This window comes from Filicampus tigris, chromosome 15 (assembly GCF_054856515.1).
Source record: "Filicampus tigris isolate MCC_2025a chromosome 15, RoL_Ftig_1.0, whole genome shotgun sequence".
NCBI classification, from domain to species: domain Eukaryota; kingdom Metazoa; phylum Chordata; class Actinopteri; order Syngnathiformes; family Syngnathidae; genus Filicampus; species Filicampus tigris.
This window is the reverse complement of record NC_141231.1, coordinates 18,736,804-18,754,295: the sequence shown is the minus strand read 5'-3', so window position 1 is coordinate 18,754,295 and position 17,492 is coordinate 18,736,804. Positions and strand designations below refer to the sequence as shown.

Here is a 17,492-nt window from a genome sequence, read left to right as displayed (position 1 = left end):
GTTTTTAGTGATTGGTTGAAATCATGGCAACTGTTACAATCACTGTTTATTGCACATCACTCAATTCAGTGAAGTGGGGGGTAGGAGGGCAGCGCATCCACTACTACCGGTACTCCTGCCCCAAAAGGGGAAAAAAAAAAACAATGGTCAATACACAAAATATGTGTATGGAAAGATTAACCTCCCCTCAATGTTCCATTCTACTTTTTGTCATTTTGGGAAAGTGTGCACTTCAGTGAAATTGGCCTTGTTTCAATAAAGCTTGCTACTACAGAGTTAACACAAGGACAAATCCAGCAGATGTATTTTACACTTTAATCTTCTTGATGAACTTTGCAGACCACATGTAGGCGGTGCTTGCACACAGGCCGTACCTTGAAGACACAAAACGCATATGAAACGTTCATAAAAGCCTATCAAGTACACCACTCACAAAACGGTACCTACCAGGTGATAATGTACTGCATGTGTTCATTCCTCAGCGTCACCCTCGTCTGCCCGCCTACTGGCCCACCTGGGATGGTGCTGGCTGGAATACATTTCATTATTTGGAATTTGTATGACGGAAAACTTTTTTTTTTTATGCAGTCATGAGTCGAGTGACAGGAAAAAGTACTTGTAATCTGTACTGAAGTAGAAATATAAATACGACAAAAAAAGGAAAAGACTCAAGTGCACTTTGTTCCCAAATGTTCCATGCCACCAAGATCCCACAAGATGGCAGCAAAGTGCTACTTTTATTGAGATGAAGCTCCTCAACTCACTTGAAGATTGTTCATGGGCACCAAGATGGCAGCAAAGCATTACTTGGGTCTAACCAAAGCTCCTTGAATCACATCAACATAGTTCCTTGGCACCAGGATGGTGTCACAGCTCTACATTTGTCTGAATGAAGCTCCTCAACTCATTCAAAAAGATATTTCCGTGGTGGTAACATGCCACAAGAGTGACTTTTGAGACAAATACAGAGCATTTTAAAAGAGAATTTTTAAACCGTGAATATACACCAAATACCTACTCTAGTACAGTAATGTATTGGTCACGTGACAGGTAACGTTACCAAAGTCGGCGTCAATGAAGATGGGTAGCGCTCCCGTCACATATGACATAGCTTCCAAGTCGCGGAAGTGCCATCGGTTTCTGTCGGGGTCGTTGTTGGGCATGAAGGGTTTGCGGGGCTCCGTCAGTCGGACCACCCCGACCACCTCCACCTCGTCCTCTACCTGCGGCGCGCGCGCAAACATGCATGCACCTTGCTTAGATGAAAGTCCAGGGGGAGGAAAAACAAAAAACAGGCTTTGGGGTGCTCACCTGGCCCTTCATCCTGCTGTCTGGTCTCATCTTCTGCTTAGGGACGTAGCCTCGGTTCACCAGGATGGTGATGCTGAGGAAAGATTTTTTAAATGACATTCTTAAAGTATTGTTCTTCTTATATATTGTATAAAACATTTTTTCATGATTACATTTTAAGTCGCTTTTTTAAAACACAAATGTGTATTTATTTCTCCAAATCACTTCATTTTTACAATTTGAAAAAAAGATATTTTCATTAATATCAGAATTTTTCATTAATTTATTTTCATGAATTATTTAGAAACATTTTTATAAGTGAATTTTTTAATCTTCATAAATATTTTTTTTCATTAACTACTATTTTTAACAGTTTGCAATTTTGACCTTTTAAATTATAGCCATTAAATCATTAAATTAAGTTGAATCAAGTATTTTATTTACTTTATACATGATTTGATTTGTTCATTATTTTTCAATGTACATTTTTTAAAAATTAAAACATTTTCACTTGAAAAAAATACATATTTTCGCATTACATATTAAAAATGTTGAAAACAAAAACCAAAAAAACTTTTGTTTGATATTTTTTTGGTACATATTTACAAACATTAAAGACATATAAAAAAGTATTTTTTTATCATTTTCTAAAAAAAATCAATCTTGTATTTGTATTACCCAATGTCCGTGCAGTGAAAGGGCGTGACAACGTTTGCGCCCGTCTCACCGCTGGATGACAAGCGTCCTGCCTCCCTGGCCTCCTTCTCCGGGTCGACGGGCGAACGCGGCAGGACGTACAGCTCCTTGTCGTGTTCGTAGCGGCCACGCACTCGCACCCGCCTGTACTCCAGGCCCGTCAGCTCCAGGGGGCTGCAGAGGGGAGACGTTAGGTCGTTCCCCGCGCCCCCCATTTCCTCCAAGCGTCAACAGGTGGCACACTCACTCGAGTGGAAGCGGAATGGGCTCGGCCGTGGTGAGTCTGGTCAGCTCGTCGATCAGCTGTAATTTCCACAGCCGACGCTTCACCTTGATGTAAATAAAAATGAGAATGGTTAAAAAAAATACAGTTCGTTATATGGCTATTGGACTCTATTTTCTAGAAGGATTACATCAATTAAAAAAATCTTTTAATCAATTGCAAAAATAAGTTATCTCTATTTGGTGTAGATATAGACGGTGCCTCAAAACAAAGCATACAGGCCCCTCAAATTTTTGGAAATATTTTGTCATGAATAAATGAAGAAATTGAACACACTTTGCTATGATGTTATTAATGTCTGGCATTAATGTCTAAACGACTGGCAACAAAGGCGAGTACACTCCTACCAGAAAATGTCCATAAATTCATTTAAATGAAATTTTAATATTTTATTATTTCTTTTAAATCCATCGTAAAAAATTTTGGGGGTGAGTATTCATTTTTAAAATTCCTTTTTTTTTTAATATTCTTTTTTAAATTACAAACTATTCCACAGCAATGTTTTATACATGTTATAGTTTACAAAAGAAATAACTCAAATTATTTACTTTTTCAAATTAAATCAAAAAAATATTTTAATGAATACTTATTTTAAGCTATTTTTACATTGTTTATTTACTTTTGCAAATTCAACTTCCCTGTTAATTCTTTTAACAATTTATTTTATATTATAGAATAGTTTGATTTACTTTTTTTTTCCCAATGTATTTTTGAAATAAGTACTGTATTTCTTTCTTGTGTACCTGCCAGGTACCGAGGCCAAATGCGGTAGCCGGGATGAGCAGCAGGAACCATTTAAGAAAAGTGTCTTCTCCGGTCGCCGCCATCGAACTGGACGAATGTCGCTGTCCAATCCACCTGACTGGAGAATTAACACGAAGCATACGTTAATATTAGAACCCTTATAATATCATTGATACGTGAGTGAATTTAGATTACATCATGACATTGTCACCTAGTGTTTGTGAAGAATGGAATAATATTGTAATATTTTATTTTATTCAATTAACTATTCCAAATTCGGTCAAAAGCAGTGATTCTCAAACTGTGCACCATTGGAAGTTATCCAATTCCACAAAGAGAGACGCCTGACATGGGCCCATGTCAATGACAAAAGAATGCAACTGCTCTTATTTTACTTGCTATTTACTTCATCTGTCAATTCCTTAATAAACGATATAATTGCTCATCATATCGTCCCGTTTTGTATTTAGTGGGGGGCTTCATGGTGCTTCACAATGCGAGAAGCATTGTAACATCAGAGAAACAAACAAAAAAAAAAAGAATATAACAAAAAAAATTAAATACATTACAGTATATTTTGAAGACATGAGCATTACCATCTGTTCGTTTGAAGAGAGGAGTTTTACGCAGGTAAAGAGTCCTTTTGGCGTGAACGACATTCGTCTGCAATTACATTCATTTATCAAACATTTGAGGAAGGAAAAAAAACTATTGTTTTTTTGAGTCTGTTTAAGAAAACTTACGTGCTTTAAAGTCGTCAGCGCTCTGTTGTAGGAAACCAGCAGCGTTTTGAGCGAAAACATACCGAGGCAACCTTTCTGAGCGGGTCAGCTACGTAAGTAACATGTTACTATGCTAATGCTAGTAGGAAGAAGCGGGGAGCTATTTTGCTGTTACTACTTGCGGTATTTTTTATTGACGAACTGCTTCCGGGTACGTCACCTTCATTCTTCCCCTGTCCACACGTGTGTTTGGATGCGTTGCTTACTCATGGAATGGCTGTTTTTTTTTTTTAATATAAAGAAACAATTTAAATGATAATATAAAACGCGTCCATTTTTGACATGGATCTCGCAGCAAGGGACTCGTACATCCAGAAATTGACAAGTAAAGTGTTAAATCAGCGGGAGCAGGAACCAAAGAAGAGGCCGTTCGGTAACATTTGTTGATGTTTTTATGACATGTATTTTTCTTTTTATAAGTAGTCATATGAATTTGAATACATCCCTGCCTTCACGAATATGCAACTAAATGCACAATACTTTATACTGTATTGGATCACATCTTTATGCATTTGATTGATCATTTCCAGAGGTGGCAGAAAATTACGCTCGTTGCAGAAAAAAATACTCTGGAGAAAGTAGAAGTACTGATGCAACTCGTTTAGTCATGTAAAAGTATCAAAATGCAGACTTTGAAATGTAGTTAAACCTTTTTTGTTTGTTTGTTTAATGCCAGAAGCGTTCGCCACCAATCAATATTGAATGCTGTTATTGTTAGTTCTTCTTATAGTGTTTAGGCCATCAGAAAAGATTTCATTTGATTTCAATGAAGTTTTGGCTTAGATGCGATTTATATAATACTGAAAGTGAAGTATCTATCTCATGACTGTGTTTTTAATTCTTTACCGGCATGGGATAAACCCTTGAGGTCTGGTTTGCGAGTGGTCCCACAATTACACTGATGTCCATCCATCAATTTCAGCACTAACTGCCCACTGCCTTGTGAACGATTGTTCAAGATTATTTTTTTTCTCTTTTCTTTCAGCTCCTTTTAAGGGACAGAAAGACGGCGGTCCACCACAGAAGAAGAAAAAGTGCAAAAAGAAGTCGTTCAAAGATGAGAAGAAGCACAGTGCGACACTTCCAATCAAGTCCAGTCCAGTGTCAGCACACAACGGACACTTAAAAGAGAACGCAACAGGAGCAGCAGTTAAAGGAGGTACACAAAGTTGCTCAAACATCAGAGTTCATAAAAATTGGTGCATGTGTTGCATTTTTTTTTTTTTTTTACATCTTTCATTTTATTGTTGTTAGCTCCTTTTAAGTCAAGCCAACTAAATTTGTCTTTTTAATCTTTTGTCTTTTCATGGGGACTAGACTTCCAGACTTGTACTTTTACCTCTCCCACATGCTGTAAACTTATTAAAACACACTTAGTCTTCTTCTTTCCTTTCAAGGAGTAAATGTGAAGGCCACCTTCTCCACCTTCGATGTTTTACGGAAGAGGCTGCACGAGAAGATTGAAGAAGCTAAAGCACAAGTATGTATGAAGATGGAGGAGAGTGTTGTAGAATTTCTAAATTGAATAATTTATTTCCTGAGCTCAGAGTTTGTCTTTTGTTGTCCCTACTCAAGGAGCAAAGCTTATATTGTTGTCATTATTCAGTGAGTGAGCGGAAGAATTGGGATTGGTATTATTAGTCATAAATCAGATGAAAAAAGCAACGCAATCAAATCTGTTGCTTTATCAAATCAACTTTTAATGTTTCATGAAACAATTATATGGATGCATGTACTGCACAGCTTAAGTACAGAACTTATCTATTAATTGTTCAGGCCTATAAGAAATTGTCAATATGAAGCATGTGTCATTTTATTTTTGGCAGGGAACCCCCAAGGAGGCGCTGTCGGAGGCGACCCAGGCCAAACGGGCCAAGCGGAAACTGGAGCGCGAGCGTAAGAAGCGAAAGAAGAAGGAGTTCCGGTTGAAGAGGATGGCCGAAGCCGAAGCTCAAACCAAGCAGGCCGAGGTGAAGAAGGAAGAGCTTGACGAACAGAAAGTGGCCCCGGCGGGCGTCAACAAGCGACAGGAGAGTGCCGTCATCTTCAACACGGTGGAGACGGTGGAGGAGGAGCACGTGGACAAGGCCCTGAAGAAGAAGGCCAAGAAGCAGCTCGTCAAGGGCCAAATCACGCCGCTGTCGGGGCGCAACTACAAGCAGCTGCTGAGCCGGGTGGAGGCGCGCAAGGACAAACTGGACAAGCTGCGGGAGACGGACGAGGCCAAGGCCCGGGAGGTGGAAGCCAGGATGAAGTGGACCAACGCGCTGTACAAGGCCGAGGGCATCAAGATCAAGGACGACGAGGGCATGCTGCGCACCGCCCTGGCCAACAAGGAGAAGAAGCGCAGCCGGCGCAAGAAGCAGTGGGCCGAGCGCAGCCAGACGATCGTGGAGAAGATGCAGAAGAGGCAGGAAAAGCGGCGCAGGAACATCCAGAAGAGGAAGACCGCCAAGGTGGAGAAGAAGAAGCGCAAGGCCAGGAAGAAGGGCAGAGTTCTTGCCGAGGACTTGAAGAAAGCCAACTTGTAGTTGTGAGCCGTGGTACTTCTTCCGTGAAATGGGTGGGACACAAATAGTAGCTGATTTCATACTATAAACAAAATGATACAAAGAGCCAGCTTGTGTGAGGGTGTTACTTTTTGTCAGTGATTGTGCGTGTGTGTGTGTGTGCCTGTACTGTGTTCCTTGTGTTAGTGTGTTTCTCGTTGTGGAGTGTGTGTGCGTATGTGTGTTTGAGAATTTGAGTTTTCTGTGTGTTTGAGTATTTACTGTATCTCTGTGTGTCTGTGTTTTAACCGTTGTGTGCATTTCAGTGTAATTTTTTGTCTCATTGAGTGTGTGTCCGATTTTTTGTGGGGGGGGATACGTGCACCTACATGTAAGACTTGCGTTTAGCTTAACAAAAATAAAGATGATTGTTGTTTTGTTTCTAATCTAAGAAAATGTTAGGAGTTTGAATTTCTAGCAACCCTGCTTTCTTTGTTGAATTGGGATAAGCTAGGCAATCACGCTACAAACAAAAGGGAATCTGTAAACGAATAAAAGAAATATTTTAGCGATTTAAATATATATATATATATATTATGGTGTATATGTATATATATATATATATATATATGTATTATGGTGATATCAGCTTGTGTATTACACCTGATTTGGCTAAATATATTTTATTGAGTACAGAGTCTTGCTCCGCCCATCTCGAGATCGGATTGGGGATCAGGCAAAAAAAAACTATATATATATATATATATATATATATATATATATATATATATATATATATATATATATATATATATATATATATATATATATATATATATATATATATATATATATATATATATATATATATATATATATATATATATATATATATATATATATATATATATATATATATATATATATATATATATATATATATATATATATATATATATATATATATATATATATATATATATATATATATATATATATATATATATATATATATATATATATATATATATATATATATATATATATATATATATATATATATATATATATATATATATATATATATATATATATATATATATATATATATATATATATATATATATATATATTCCCAATAGACCAGTACAGCATATGTATTGATTTTAACCTTAGTATACAGGTGATGCCAGAATATTTGATTTACTTACTACGGCGTCTCCGTACCGTCTTGGCCCGCCCATCCCGGAAGTGATGATCAAAACACGGAATTTGAGCGTTGACGTCGTGCCCTCCATAGCTATCCGCTGAAACAACTTCTGTTTCAGATATATAGCACCGTTCCCTATATTTTCCATTTAAAGACACGCTTCAAATTAGCAATGGTTCTTTAACCGATGAGGATACTCATCGGGAATCTTGTGACTGCAAGTCTCTGCACAGCTACTCTTCGAAAGTTTCCAAAGGTATGCTATGTGACACTGCATGTGATCCTAATCGCTTGCGACCTTTGGTATTCGCATGTTTTTTCCCCTCTCCCTCTACTAGGCAATCATGTCGCGAAGACTTCACGCGAGCAGGACAGAAGGAGTCGATAAAAACGTTTGGTAAGAAACAGACGATGTGCGTGAAGTGTATATGACTCAACAACACAAACAACATCAAACAAACAAAACAACAAATAAAACAGATGCAATCAATAATTTATTTCAAATCTGATTCCACAGGGAGATAAGCGTTGGTGCTAAAGTAACGTAGTTGTAGACAAGACATTTGTCGTAGCAAAAATAACTTGTGGTTGTTGTTATTTGTTCACAAGACACAAGCAACTTTTACATAGGTCAAGTAGTCTTGCCCTTCCCTTAACTACACGGATTTAAACTCGTTGAAACACTTTTTATAGCATTCTATGCCTGTTGTCACGATTTCACTCTCAAGAAAGGAGAGGATCGACCGTATTCATCACTTTGCGGAAACCAAAAGATGACTCAAATAAGAGCCTGGCATGTTGTGGTACGGTACAACATACTACAGTGAAGACGAACGACTATAAATCGAGAGTTACCTGTACAGCCTACTGTAAAAGCCAACAATTGCTGAAAAAATTGCAATATGTTGAGGGAACATGAATAGTGGACTGATGTCAAAGCTGTTTTTCCCATCCAACAGGGTGGACTTCACCCAGATGGTGGCCGACTACAAACCCGTCAACCTCGGGCAGGGTTTCCCGGATTTCGCCCCTCCAGAATACATCCAAGATGCCTTCTGTGAAGCCCTGCGCGGCGGTCCCTCCATGCACCAGTACACACGCGGTTTCGTAAGTACACTGAGGCTGTGTTCGAAATCACTCCCTATGCACTTCATAGTGTTTTTCTCTTTCTATATCAACCCCCCATACCCAGGGCCACCCACGTCTGGTGAATAGTCTGGCCAAATTCTTCAGCGGCATCGTGGGACACCCGATCGATCCCATGGAGGACGTTCTAGTGACGGTGGGCGCTTACCAGGCGCTCTTCTGCGCTTTCCAGGCACTGGTGGACGAGGGAGACGAGGTGCATGCTCCGACTGAAGGCTAGTGCTCAATTTAGGTGACTATCTCGAGGAGGTAATATACTCAAATGTGGCTCCTCCAGGTGATCATCGTGGAGCCTTTCTTTGACTGCTACCAGCCCATGGTCAAGATGGCGGGTGGGAAGGCAGTTTACATCCCTCTGAGGCCAGTAAGTGCATTGCCTTTAACAGGCACTTTTTTTCTATTAGGCAAGGCTATGGCCTGACTAAATAAAGCTCCTCCCATCACTTCAACATACCAAGATGTCACAATATGGTGCCAAAACAGCATTTTTTTATTAGACATGGGACACACTCACTAACTAATGATCAATCTGGTTAGCTCTCACTCTGGGCTTTAATTGAATGTATGACTTGATGGTGGTTTGCTACAAATCCAATTTTGAACTCCTTTCTTCCCCCTCGCAGAAAGTGGAAGACGTGGGCGGCGCCCTGTCAAGCGGTGACTGGGTCCTGTCCGCCGACGAGCTGGCCAGTAAATTCACTCCACGCACCAAAGCCATCGTCATCAACACGCCCAACAACCCGCTGGGAAAGGTCAGAACCGAAGCCACGCTCGGTGCATTCGGACGCAATGTAGCGGCGAGTCATCATTTTTCTTTTTCTCGGGGACGTGAACATCATTGCAGGTGTACAAGACGGAAGAACTGCAAGTGATCGCTGACCTATGCATCAAGCACGACGTGCTGTGTTTCAGTGACGAGGTGTACGAGTGGCTCACCTACGACGGAGCCAAGCATGTAAAAATAGGTGAGGGGAAATACTGCAAAAGAAATTGTTGTTACCAATACTTTTAAATACATACGTTACAGTAGATACCTCTACTTATAATTTACTGGATGAAAATTAAAAATGTAAAATAAAATAATTTCTTGTTAACTCATTGACTGCTAGACATATTCAGACACTGTTTTACCCTAAAGTTTGAAAAAGAAAATTAAAAAAAATATCAATAAATTCCTGGGATTGAATGGCTGAACTGTGAAAAGACAAATTTGTTCCCCCTTCTTATGACGGTGAAAATACATTTCTCCATCTGCTTGGCAGTTAGTTCCCCTACTAATCCCTTAACTCATTCTATCCCAATGACGCATTTATATGTCATTTCACAATGGATTTGAAAAAGTCTGGCATTAATGGTTAGCATTGTGGCTAACCATAACACAGATAGCAAGCCAATCGTGTCTTTGCACTGCAGTTTTATTAGGATTGCTTTCTCCCTCTTCCCACAATAGTCTTTCCCTGTGGGAGCTAATAACGCAAGTCTGTTTGGCTTGATTGACAGCCAGCTTGCCCGGCATGTGGGAGCGGACCGTCACGGTCGGGAGCGCGGGCAAGACCTTCAGTGCCACGGGATGGAAGGTGACCAATTGACGTGGGTTGTGGGGGTTCACTAGTAAAGTTGATAGTGACTGTTACCCCCAAATCCCTAATTTTGTGAGAGTAGTGCAATGGTATTTTAGGTCAACTTGTGCATTGTTCTGTTGTCCAGGTGGGTTGGGCTATCGGCGCTGGACCCATCCTCAAGCACATGAAGACCATCCATCAGAACAGCGTCTACCACTGTGCCACTGCCGCTCAGGTGATGGCAATCACAACGGCAGCAGGAAATACGTACCGTAGGTGGCGCTTTATTTGCTCATATTTCGTCCACCGCCCTTCCTCGGCCCGCCCCTGCAGGAGGCGGTCGCTCGCGGCTTCGAGCGGGAGCTGGAGCTATTTGGCTCGCCGGACAGCTACTTCTGCCAGCTGCCAGCCGCGCTGCACCGAAAGCGGGAGAAGCTGGCCACGTGTCTGGAGAGGGTGGGCCTGAAGCCCATCATGCCGCAGGGGGGCTACTTCATGATAACCGACATCTCCTCTGTCGGTGAGCGAGCAGTGTGCGTCACAAGGAGATGGGGGAGTTGCTTGTTGCAGAGACAACACACTGTATGCCTAAATAGATCCTAAATCTGGAAGTAATTAACACCTTCCAAAAAAGAAAAACATTCCAGTATGTGCCACAAGATGGCGGAAGCACAGTACATTTGAAAATGTATTGATTTTATATTATTGTATATATATTCGGGGTGTGCATCTCTCCTATAAAATATATTTAATATCTCTATATATATACATGTGTTTTTTGGGGGCGAAAGCACATGGCATAGTGTGACCTCAATCTCCTTTTCCCCACAGAGGTGGATCTCAATGACCCAAGCACCAAAGACGAATCCTACGACTTCAGATTTGTCAAATGGCTCATCAAAGAAAAGGTAATTCAGAATTAAATTGATTGAGTGACATTTTCACTTTAGAAAGTTATAGAATTTGTCACCGGGTTAAAACATTCCATGACGCATATTAAAAATATCAAAGAAAAAGCAAACCATTTGGTGTTAATCCTCTAATGCTCACTGAAATGAAATGTTGTGACAGCTGGCGCCCGATGGAAGTTTAGGGATGTAGTTTTGGTCAAAAAAATTGTGCAACTTTTGAAGTTTCCGCTGGAAAACTGTTTAATTAGGGTTTTATCTATGGGCTGTTCCCACAGGGCTTGGCAACAATACCCGTGTCAGCTTTCTACAGTCCGGAGCACGGCAAAGATTTTGACAAATACATCAGATTCTGCTTCATCAAGGTAAAACTCTCTGTGATGTTCCTTTTCATCGTATTCTTCCGTATCGATGATTCAAACTGACTTTTTGTTTCATGTCCATGTAAAAGGAGGACTCCACCCTGGATGCAGCAGAGGCCATCCTGAGAAAGTGGAGTGCTCCACATAGCGCCTGAGCTCACTTCCTACTACTCGTCCGCCTAGATGTCAATGGACTCATTGAGGACCAGCCATATTCAGCCTCTCTCTATATTTATACAATTGTCACGAAAAGTGCGGGATATTGGGCTCTGGGGTGAAATTTCAGGCTGAACCTAAAATGCCTTCACCTTTGCATACCATCAGTTAAGGTTAATCTTGAAAATGTCACCGAAAAGCCCAGCATCCCAAACCTTTTGTGATTAGTGTATTTATGCAAAACGTCCTCGCTTTCCGAGCCATACTGTACTGTAGACTGCTTTAGTTTTTGTATCCTCAAATGTCCTCACTCAGGCTTTGTGATTTTGTAGTGCAGTAATTTTAATCCACTGTTAACACTTGGATTGAAGTATTGTTTCACTTGTCACTTTGATTAAAATCAAACGTCCAATTAACTTTAATCATGAGTCGATTAAAATCAAGCAACATTTTAATGAAATATTTGGTTTCTATTTCATGGTAATCCTTTATTGTTTCAGTGGGGACATGCCTGACCTGATCCACCTCTTAATACCACCACCTGTTAATTATATAAACCATCGATACCAAACAAAAATGTAATGTAACAGGACACAACTGTGTCACATACATTATACGAAGCAGTTCACAATCAACTCTATCTAATTTATCTACTAAGATGATAAAAACACAACCAAATGTTAATAAAATGCAGTCCATCATAGTCACCAAAGATGCAGATGATTTGAATATAGTGTGTACAGATGGCTACAGATTTGGTTTGCTTGTCACACTTGCCTTGCTGTGACAAAGCAATCAGAGAATGAAAAAAATGTTCTGGAGGGCCAGCTCGCTAGTCTTGTGAGGATGGATTTAAAATCTGATTGTTTGAAGAAGCACTCCTGTTACGTATAGCTAACTAGTTTTAAGTAACAATGCCCAACACTACTGATTTTGAAGAGATTGGGCAGGTTAGCTTGACATAAGGCAACACTTAGAGGCTGAAGTCTGGTTGAAAAAACACAAAAAACAATGTGCAACTAAAAGAAAATGTTATGAAATGACATTCTCGTGGAGCAAACGCTCAATTGTTTGATTGTTTGATTAGATTAATCATTAACAGGATGACTTGATAAAAGATTATCTTTGGAGCCTTTACGAGAATCGGCCCCGATTTACGATTGACGGGAGGGGAGATTCGGGGCTGAAATCGGGCCGATTATCCTGCCGTGTGAATCAGGTTTAAATTGCAAGATAAAAGTTAGTCTTTTTTTTTTTTATCGATATTACAATATTTTTTTCCTCATTATAAAGTTGAATGGTTTCCCTGTATGTCTCCCCGCGTATGGTGATGCTAATGCACTTTTAAGATGGTTTGCAAAACAATAATAAAGATAGAAGAAGAAGAAGAAGAAGAAGAAGAAGACCCGGAAGCAGATCTACGTCACGTGCTGTTGTGAGAAGCATGTCTCCCGGCGTTCCCACGAAGAGACCTAAAACATCATCCTCTCAGGTACTAAATACTACGCGTGTTCGACTAAAAAAGTCTCAAGAGGTCCTTTTCGATGTTTAATTGTATTTTTCATTTGTGTTGAGCCGGAGGAAAAGGTGGACTGGAAGAAAAGGAAAGTGCAACGTGAGTAAACAATTAGCCTGATGCCAAATGCTGTGCTAAAATATGTGGACGGCACTCTTGACATGTTTAATTTAATAGAACGGGGGATTTTGGTTTAAGTCAAAGTTTAATGACCACAGATTGTGGAATGTACTTAAGTGCAAAAGTGTAAATCATTTTTTTAAATGTCAGTAAAGTATAAATTGCGGTTGAATAACTAAAAATCTCTCTACCCACGATGCACAAAATATTTTATTAACTTTACATACCTTTAGTCAAAACACACACGCACAATGTTACTTGTGTTTCTTTAGTGTCGAAACAGCATATAGTGACTGTCCTGTGAAAAACACTTATTTGGTATTTGAATGGAGTTTCTGCATTACAGACAACCCATTAATCTGAAAAAAAAAATACAAAATTGGACATACGTGTTTTTCACAGGATAGTGACTCACTACTATGGAAAATTAATAAATTAAAATACAGAGAATCTAAACACAATAGACTCTATACGCCTCTGAAATCTAGTGAGCATAGTTTTTAGTTTTCCATTCTTTGGAAATTTAAGTGAAATTTTAATGGACTTTTTTTCCTTCCCGCTGCCAATGTTGAGCAGTCAAGGAGGCCAAGAAGCAGAGGAAAGAGGCCAAGCTGATCAAACAGCTGGAAAATCAGAAACAAAAAGAGGCTGCTGAGGAGGAAAAAGTAGAGGAGACTCACAACGAAAAAGGTACTTTGAAACAATCACGAAATCTTGGAATTCCAGTGAGTGTTTAATGGAGACGTGCTAGTCATTTTTAACACATACAGTATTAAAAAATTTCCCTGTGTAATGTATTTAACACGGTTGCAACGTTCAGAATCATTCACTTGTTCCTTATTCCCTAATCGCTACAGTAGTGGATTATGAATCGAGTTTTTAAAGAATGCACTGTCCACATGATAAAAATCAGTTTTCAATAATGTGCCTCCTTTAAAATGGACAGTGATGTTTTTGTGTGGGTGTGGGTGTGTGTGTGTCTTTGTTAGGTCGAGCGTACACGGTGAGCGTGGCTCTGCCAGGCTCGGTCCTGGACAACGCTCAGTCGGCCGAACTGCGCACTTACCTGGCGGGACAGATCGCCCGCGCTTGCGTCACCTTCTGCGTGGATGAGATTGTCGTGTTTGACGAGCAAGGCGAAGATGTCAAGTGAGTTCCTCAGAGGTGGAAAAATACACTAGGCAGAAACGTTTAGAATGTTCAGTTTGGAGGCGAAGTTTCAGGAAGAACTAAAAAAAAAAAAAAAAAAAGACATTTTCATTTTTTTATTTTTGGGGTTTGCCACAGGAGCGTGGAAGGCGAGTTTAAAGGAATCGGGAAGAAGGGACAAGCGTGCATTCAGCTGGCCCGAATACTCCAATACCTGGAGTGTCCCCAGTGAGTGTGGAAGCCGCGCAATGTTCGTATCTGCTCGTTATTGTGAGTAACATGTTTTTCCCACCTGTGCCAGGTACCTGCGCAAGATGTTCTTCCCAAAGCATCAAGACTTGCAGTATGCAGGTATGCAAAATGATTTGAAATTGTGCAACCAACATTTCTCCAGACCTCATTTGGAATTGATTTTGCACATTTTCATCATTCCTATAAGGTTTATAACGTCTTTATGAAGCACAACCTGTTGCGACATCAACCATTTTAATACAATATTAAATGACTTATTTTTATTTGGGGTCAAATTGAAGCAAAAATTCTTATGAATACCGCAACTTTTATGCTAGTTTCATTAGCAAGTCTATGGAGTTTTGCATTGTGTGTTAGCAATAGGCTCGCAGACTTTTGAGAGACAAATTTATGTGGCTTGGTGAAGTAAACGAGTAATTCTTTGTTTCAAGTTAATTTTAAAATGACACATTTTTGATGAACTGTTCACAATCTGCCAGACCTGTGCCACACAACTCAAGACAAAAATATGCTTAGTAAACAGCTCATCGTGTCTCTGTGCTAACTTAATTAAATCCTAGCTCGATGTGTGACTGTTTTGTTCCTCTGGGTTTTGGGCTTCCTGTAGGATTGCTGAACCCTTTGGACAGTCCTCACCACATGCGGATCGACGAGGAATCGGAATACCGTGAAGGCATCGTCCTGGACAGGCCCACCAAAGCGGGCAAAGGCTCTTTGGTCAACTGTGGCATGAGGAAGGTAAGGTTCAGGAACCGCATTGGTGGCACGTTGTCCTTCTCCAAGTCTTGACCTTCATGACTGGTGACGCCACTCAGGAGGTGCAGATCGACAAACGGCTTCAGGCGGGATTGCGAGTCACCGTGCATCTCAACACGCTGCAGAAGCAAGGTGATCATCACTTAGGAAAAAAAATGTTTTCTTGAGGATGTGAAGTTACGTGTGTGTGTGTGTGTCTGCTTTGTCCTCTAGAGAGCAAAGCCTACAAAGGGGTGGTGGTGGCTCCTCACGTGCCCACCACGGAAGGAGGGCTTTACTGGGGCTACAGTGTCCGCCTGGCGTCCTGTCTCAGTAGGTGCACCCAAAATTCCCTTTCACCCATTTTTTTTTCCATAATCCTGGCTGGGTGTGCCATCCACTCATGACAAAAGAAAAAAAAAAACTGTCCGGACTGTCAGCCCCTGTGCCCCCCTCGTTTGCCTTTTATTGAGTACATAAAATCAGAGATACAAACACACGACAATAGCGGAACTTCCTCTTTGTCTGCACTTTGCACCCGTTGGTGATTTAACCGTCAACTGCTAACAGCAACCCGTTTCACACTTTACACAGCACATTCTACTCTGGATGGAAACTGAGTGGGTGAGTTCAGCTAAATGTCACAAGAAGAGTATCAAAGAAATGAAACTTTTAAACATGATATTAATGTAATTGTCCATTTCTCTCACACATATTCTTTATTATCTTAATGAGTAGCGACCGTCTACATGTTTATCAGTATGTCTGTATTATACTGCCCCCAGGTGACCGAGGTGTGCACACCAGAAGCAGCATCACAAAGGCCATAGATTTGAAGCGACAAAAAAATGTCACAAAACGATTGAATTCTTTGACAAAAATTATAGTGAACACTGTTTCAAATTAAAAACGGATTGCAAACATTTGTTTTTTTTAGGGTGAGGCAGGCTGCTACCAATTAGATGCATTTCAATTCATTTTAATAGGGAGTGATGATTTGAGTTACAAGCGTGGTCACGGAAACAAACTGGCAAGTCAAGGCGCCATCTTAGTGCAGTTTATGTTAACCCTGAAATTTCACCCGAAAACATCCTTAACTTTTTATGTTTCGTCTACATGTAATATGTCACAAGTGCCCCCCTGGCCACTAATTCCGGAATTTTGTAATGTGCAAAAACGGCCTCAATATTCATTTCATTAGAATTTTCCAATTTCATTCCACAGGCGCGGTGTTCACAGAAAGTCCGCACAAGGACGGCTACGATGTGACCGTCGGGACGTCGGAAAAAGGCAGCAGTGTCGACGAAGCCTCGCTGCCGCCTTTCAAGTAAATTAGCTGCCCGTCACCAATCCCCGCTGGTGCTCGTTTGCTGTTGCTCACTGACAAGATTTGCAGGCATCTCCTGGTGGTCTTCGGAGGTCTCCAGGGACTGGAGGCCAGTCTAGATGCCGACCAGAACCTGGACGTGACGTGTCCCAGCCTCCTCTTTGACCTCTACCTCAACACGTGTCCCGCCCAGGGCAGCCGCACCATTCGCACAGAGGTGAGAAACGAGAAAGTGGCAAAGACTTGACTTTATTCAGTGAATGTTTTAAACAAACAAAAAAAACCAAACATACTTTTTAAATGTGAAAGTATGTTGAAAGCATTTGAAAAAAAAAATTATATGGTCTCTGTATTGCAGTTTTCCTTTGTTTTTTTGTAATTGTGGGTGGATCTGGATTGTGTCGCCCACAATTAACGGGGGTCTAATGACTTGATTTAGTGTCAATGCAAACATGCACTCAACCACACCTTGTCTGCTTTTTCACCAGGAAGCCATTTTAATCTCCATGGCGACGCTGAGGCAGAAGATAGCGGCCGCCTTTTCCGGTGCTTAAAAGATGTCGCCGGTCCTTTTTTGTTGTAATGTAATTAGATTTTCTTCATACTCTGCATTTTTCATTCCATGTTTGTTGACCCAAACCGGCACGGGGACAATGTCTGTGAAATCAGCAGTAGGGTGGCGCAGATCTGGGCACCATGCGGTTTTATATTCTCAATAGGGTTGAGGTCGGGGGGGGGTAACACAGTTGTAAACAGATAGGGACA

At 40.5% G+C, this 17,492-nt stretch overlaps 4 protein-coding genes across 4 annotated transcripts; 3 read left to right on the top strand and 1 right to left on the bottom strand.

Moving 5' to 3' along the window:
* Positions 1-28: 28 nt before the first annotated feature.
* Positions 29-3,951, bottom strand: surf1 (SURF1 cytochrome c oxidase assembly factor). The gene is made up of 9 exons (XM_086052819.1): positions 3,757-3,951; positions 3,610-3,676; positions 3,013-3,131; positions 2,234-2,316; positions 1,969-2,160; positions 1,312-1,384; positions 1,061-1,223; positions 448-529; positions 29-374 (listed from the first exon to the last, which is right to left on the bottom strand). Exons 1-9 carry the CDS (start codon positions 3,814-3,816, stop codon positions 308-310), a joined length of 906 nt encoding a protein of 301 aa, XP_085908945.1. The 5' UTR covers positions 3,817-3,951; the 3' UTR covers positions 29-307.
* surf6 (surfeit 6) lies at positions 3,946-6,414 on the top strand. The gene is made up of 4 exons (XM_086052818.1): positions 3,946-4,168; positions 4,781-4,954; positions 5,193-5,275; positions 5,622-6,414. The coding sequence occupies exons 1-4, from the start codon at positions 4,078-4,080 to the stop codon at positions 6,324-6,326; spliced, it is 1,053 nt and encodes a 350-aa protein (XP_085908944.1). The 5' UTR covers positions 3,946-4,077; the 3' UTR covers positions 6,327-6,414.
* A 1,106-nt stretch (positions 6,415-7,520) lies between these two features.
* On the top strand, positions 7,521-12,088 carry kyat1 (kynurenine aminotransferase 1). The gene is made up of 13 exons (XM_086054478.1): positions 7,521-7,750; positions 7,833-7,891; positions 8,454-8,601; positions 8,687-8,836; positions 8,918-9,004; positions 9,264-9,392; positions 9,485-9,605; positions 10,141-10,217; positions 10,348-10,437; positions 10,536-10,722; positions 11,034-11,110; positions 11,389-11,475; positions 11,562-12,088. The coding sequence occupies exons 1-13, from the start codon at positions 7,682-7,684 to the stop codon at positions 11,625-11,627; spliced, it is 1,347 nt and encodes a 448-aa protein (XP_085910604.1). The 5' UTR covers positions 7,521-7,681; the 3' UTR covers positions 11,628-12,088.
* Positions 12,089-13,027: 939 nt separating this feature from the next.
* On the top strand, positions 13,028-17,336 carry spout1 (SPOUT domain containing methyltransferase 1). Its single transcript, XM_086054479.1, has 12 exons — positions 13,028-13,120; positions 13,204-13,243; positions 13,841-13,954; positions 14,254-14,413; positions 14,552-14,641; positions 14,715-14,764; positions 15,273-15,403; positions 15,481-15,553; positions 15,635-15,733; positions 16,625-16,727; positions 16,797-16,944; positions 17,216-17,336. The coding sequence occupies exons 1-12, from the start codon at positions 13,073-13,075 to the stop codon at positions 17,279-17,281; spliced, it is 1,122 nt and encodes a 373-aa protein (XP_085910605.1). The 5' UTR covers positions 13,028-13,072; the 3' UTR covers positions 17,282-17,336.
* The last annotated feature ends 156 nt before the right edge of the window (positions 17,337-17,492 follow it).

Excerpts from the sequence above, each read along its gene's own strand:
- surf1 (XM_086052819.1), bottom strand. The coding sequence starts at position 3,816 with ATGTTTTCGCTCAAAACGCTGCTGGTTTCCTACAACAGAGCGCTGACG. Across the intron at positions 3,677-3,756 it reads CGCTGACGACTTTAAAGCAC|ACGAATGTCGTTCACGCCAA; the intron begins GTAAGTTTTCTT and ends ATGTAATTGCAG. Across the intron at positions 2,161-2,233 it reads CCCATTCCGCTTCCACTCGA|CCCCCTGGAGCTGACGGGCC; the intron begins GTGAGTGTGCCA and ends TCCCCTCTGCAG.
- surf6 (XM_086052818.1), top strand. The coding sequence starts at position 4,078 with ATGGATCTCGCAGCAAGGGACTCGTACATCCAGAAATTGACAAGTAAA. Across the intron at positions 4,955-5,192 it reads AGGAGCAGCAGTTAAAGGAG|GAGTAAATGTGAAGGCCACC; the intron begins GTACACAAAGTT and ends TTTCCTTTCAAG. Across the intron at positions 5,276-5,621 it reads TTGAAGAAGCTAAAGCACAA|GGAACCCCCAAGGAGGCGCT; the intron begins GTATGTATGAAG and ends TATTTTTGGCAG.
- kyat1 (XM_086054478.1), top strand. The coding sequence starts at position 7,682 with ATGAGGATACTCATCGGGAATCTTGTGACTGCAAGTCTCTGCACAGCT. Across the intron at positions 9,393-9,484 it reads CCAACAACCCGCTGGGAAAG|GTGTACAAGACGGAAGAACT; the intron begins GTCAGAACCGAA and ends ACATCATTGCAG. Across the intron at positions 11,476-11,561 it reads TCAGATTCTGCTTCATCAAG|GAGGACTCCACCCTGGATGC; the intron begins GTAAAACTCTCT and ends TCCATGTAAAAG.
- spout1 (XM_086054479.1), top strand. The coding sequence starts at position 13,073 with ATGTCTCCCGGCGTTCCCACGAAGAGACCTAAAACATCATCCTCTCAG. Across the intron at positions 15,554-15,634 it reads CAACACGCTGCAGAAGCAAG|AGAGCAAAGCCTACAAAGGG; the intron begins GTGATCATCACT and ends TTTGTCCTCTAG. Across the intron at positions 15,734-16,624 it reads CCGCCTGGCGTCCTGTCTCA|GCGCGGTGTTCACAGAAAGT; the intron begins GTAGGTGCACCC and ends TTCATTCCACAG.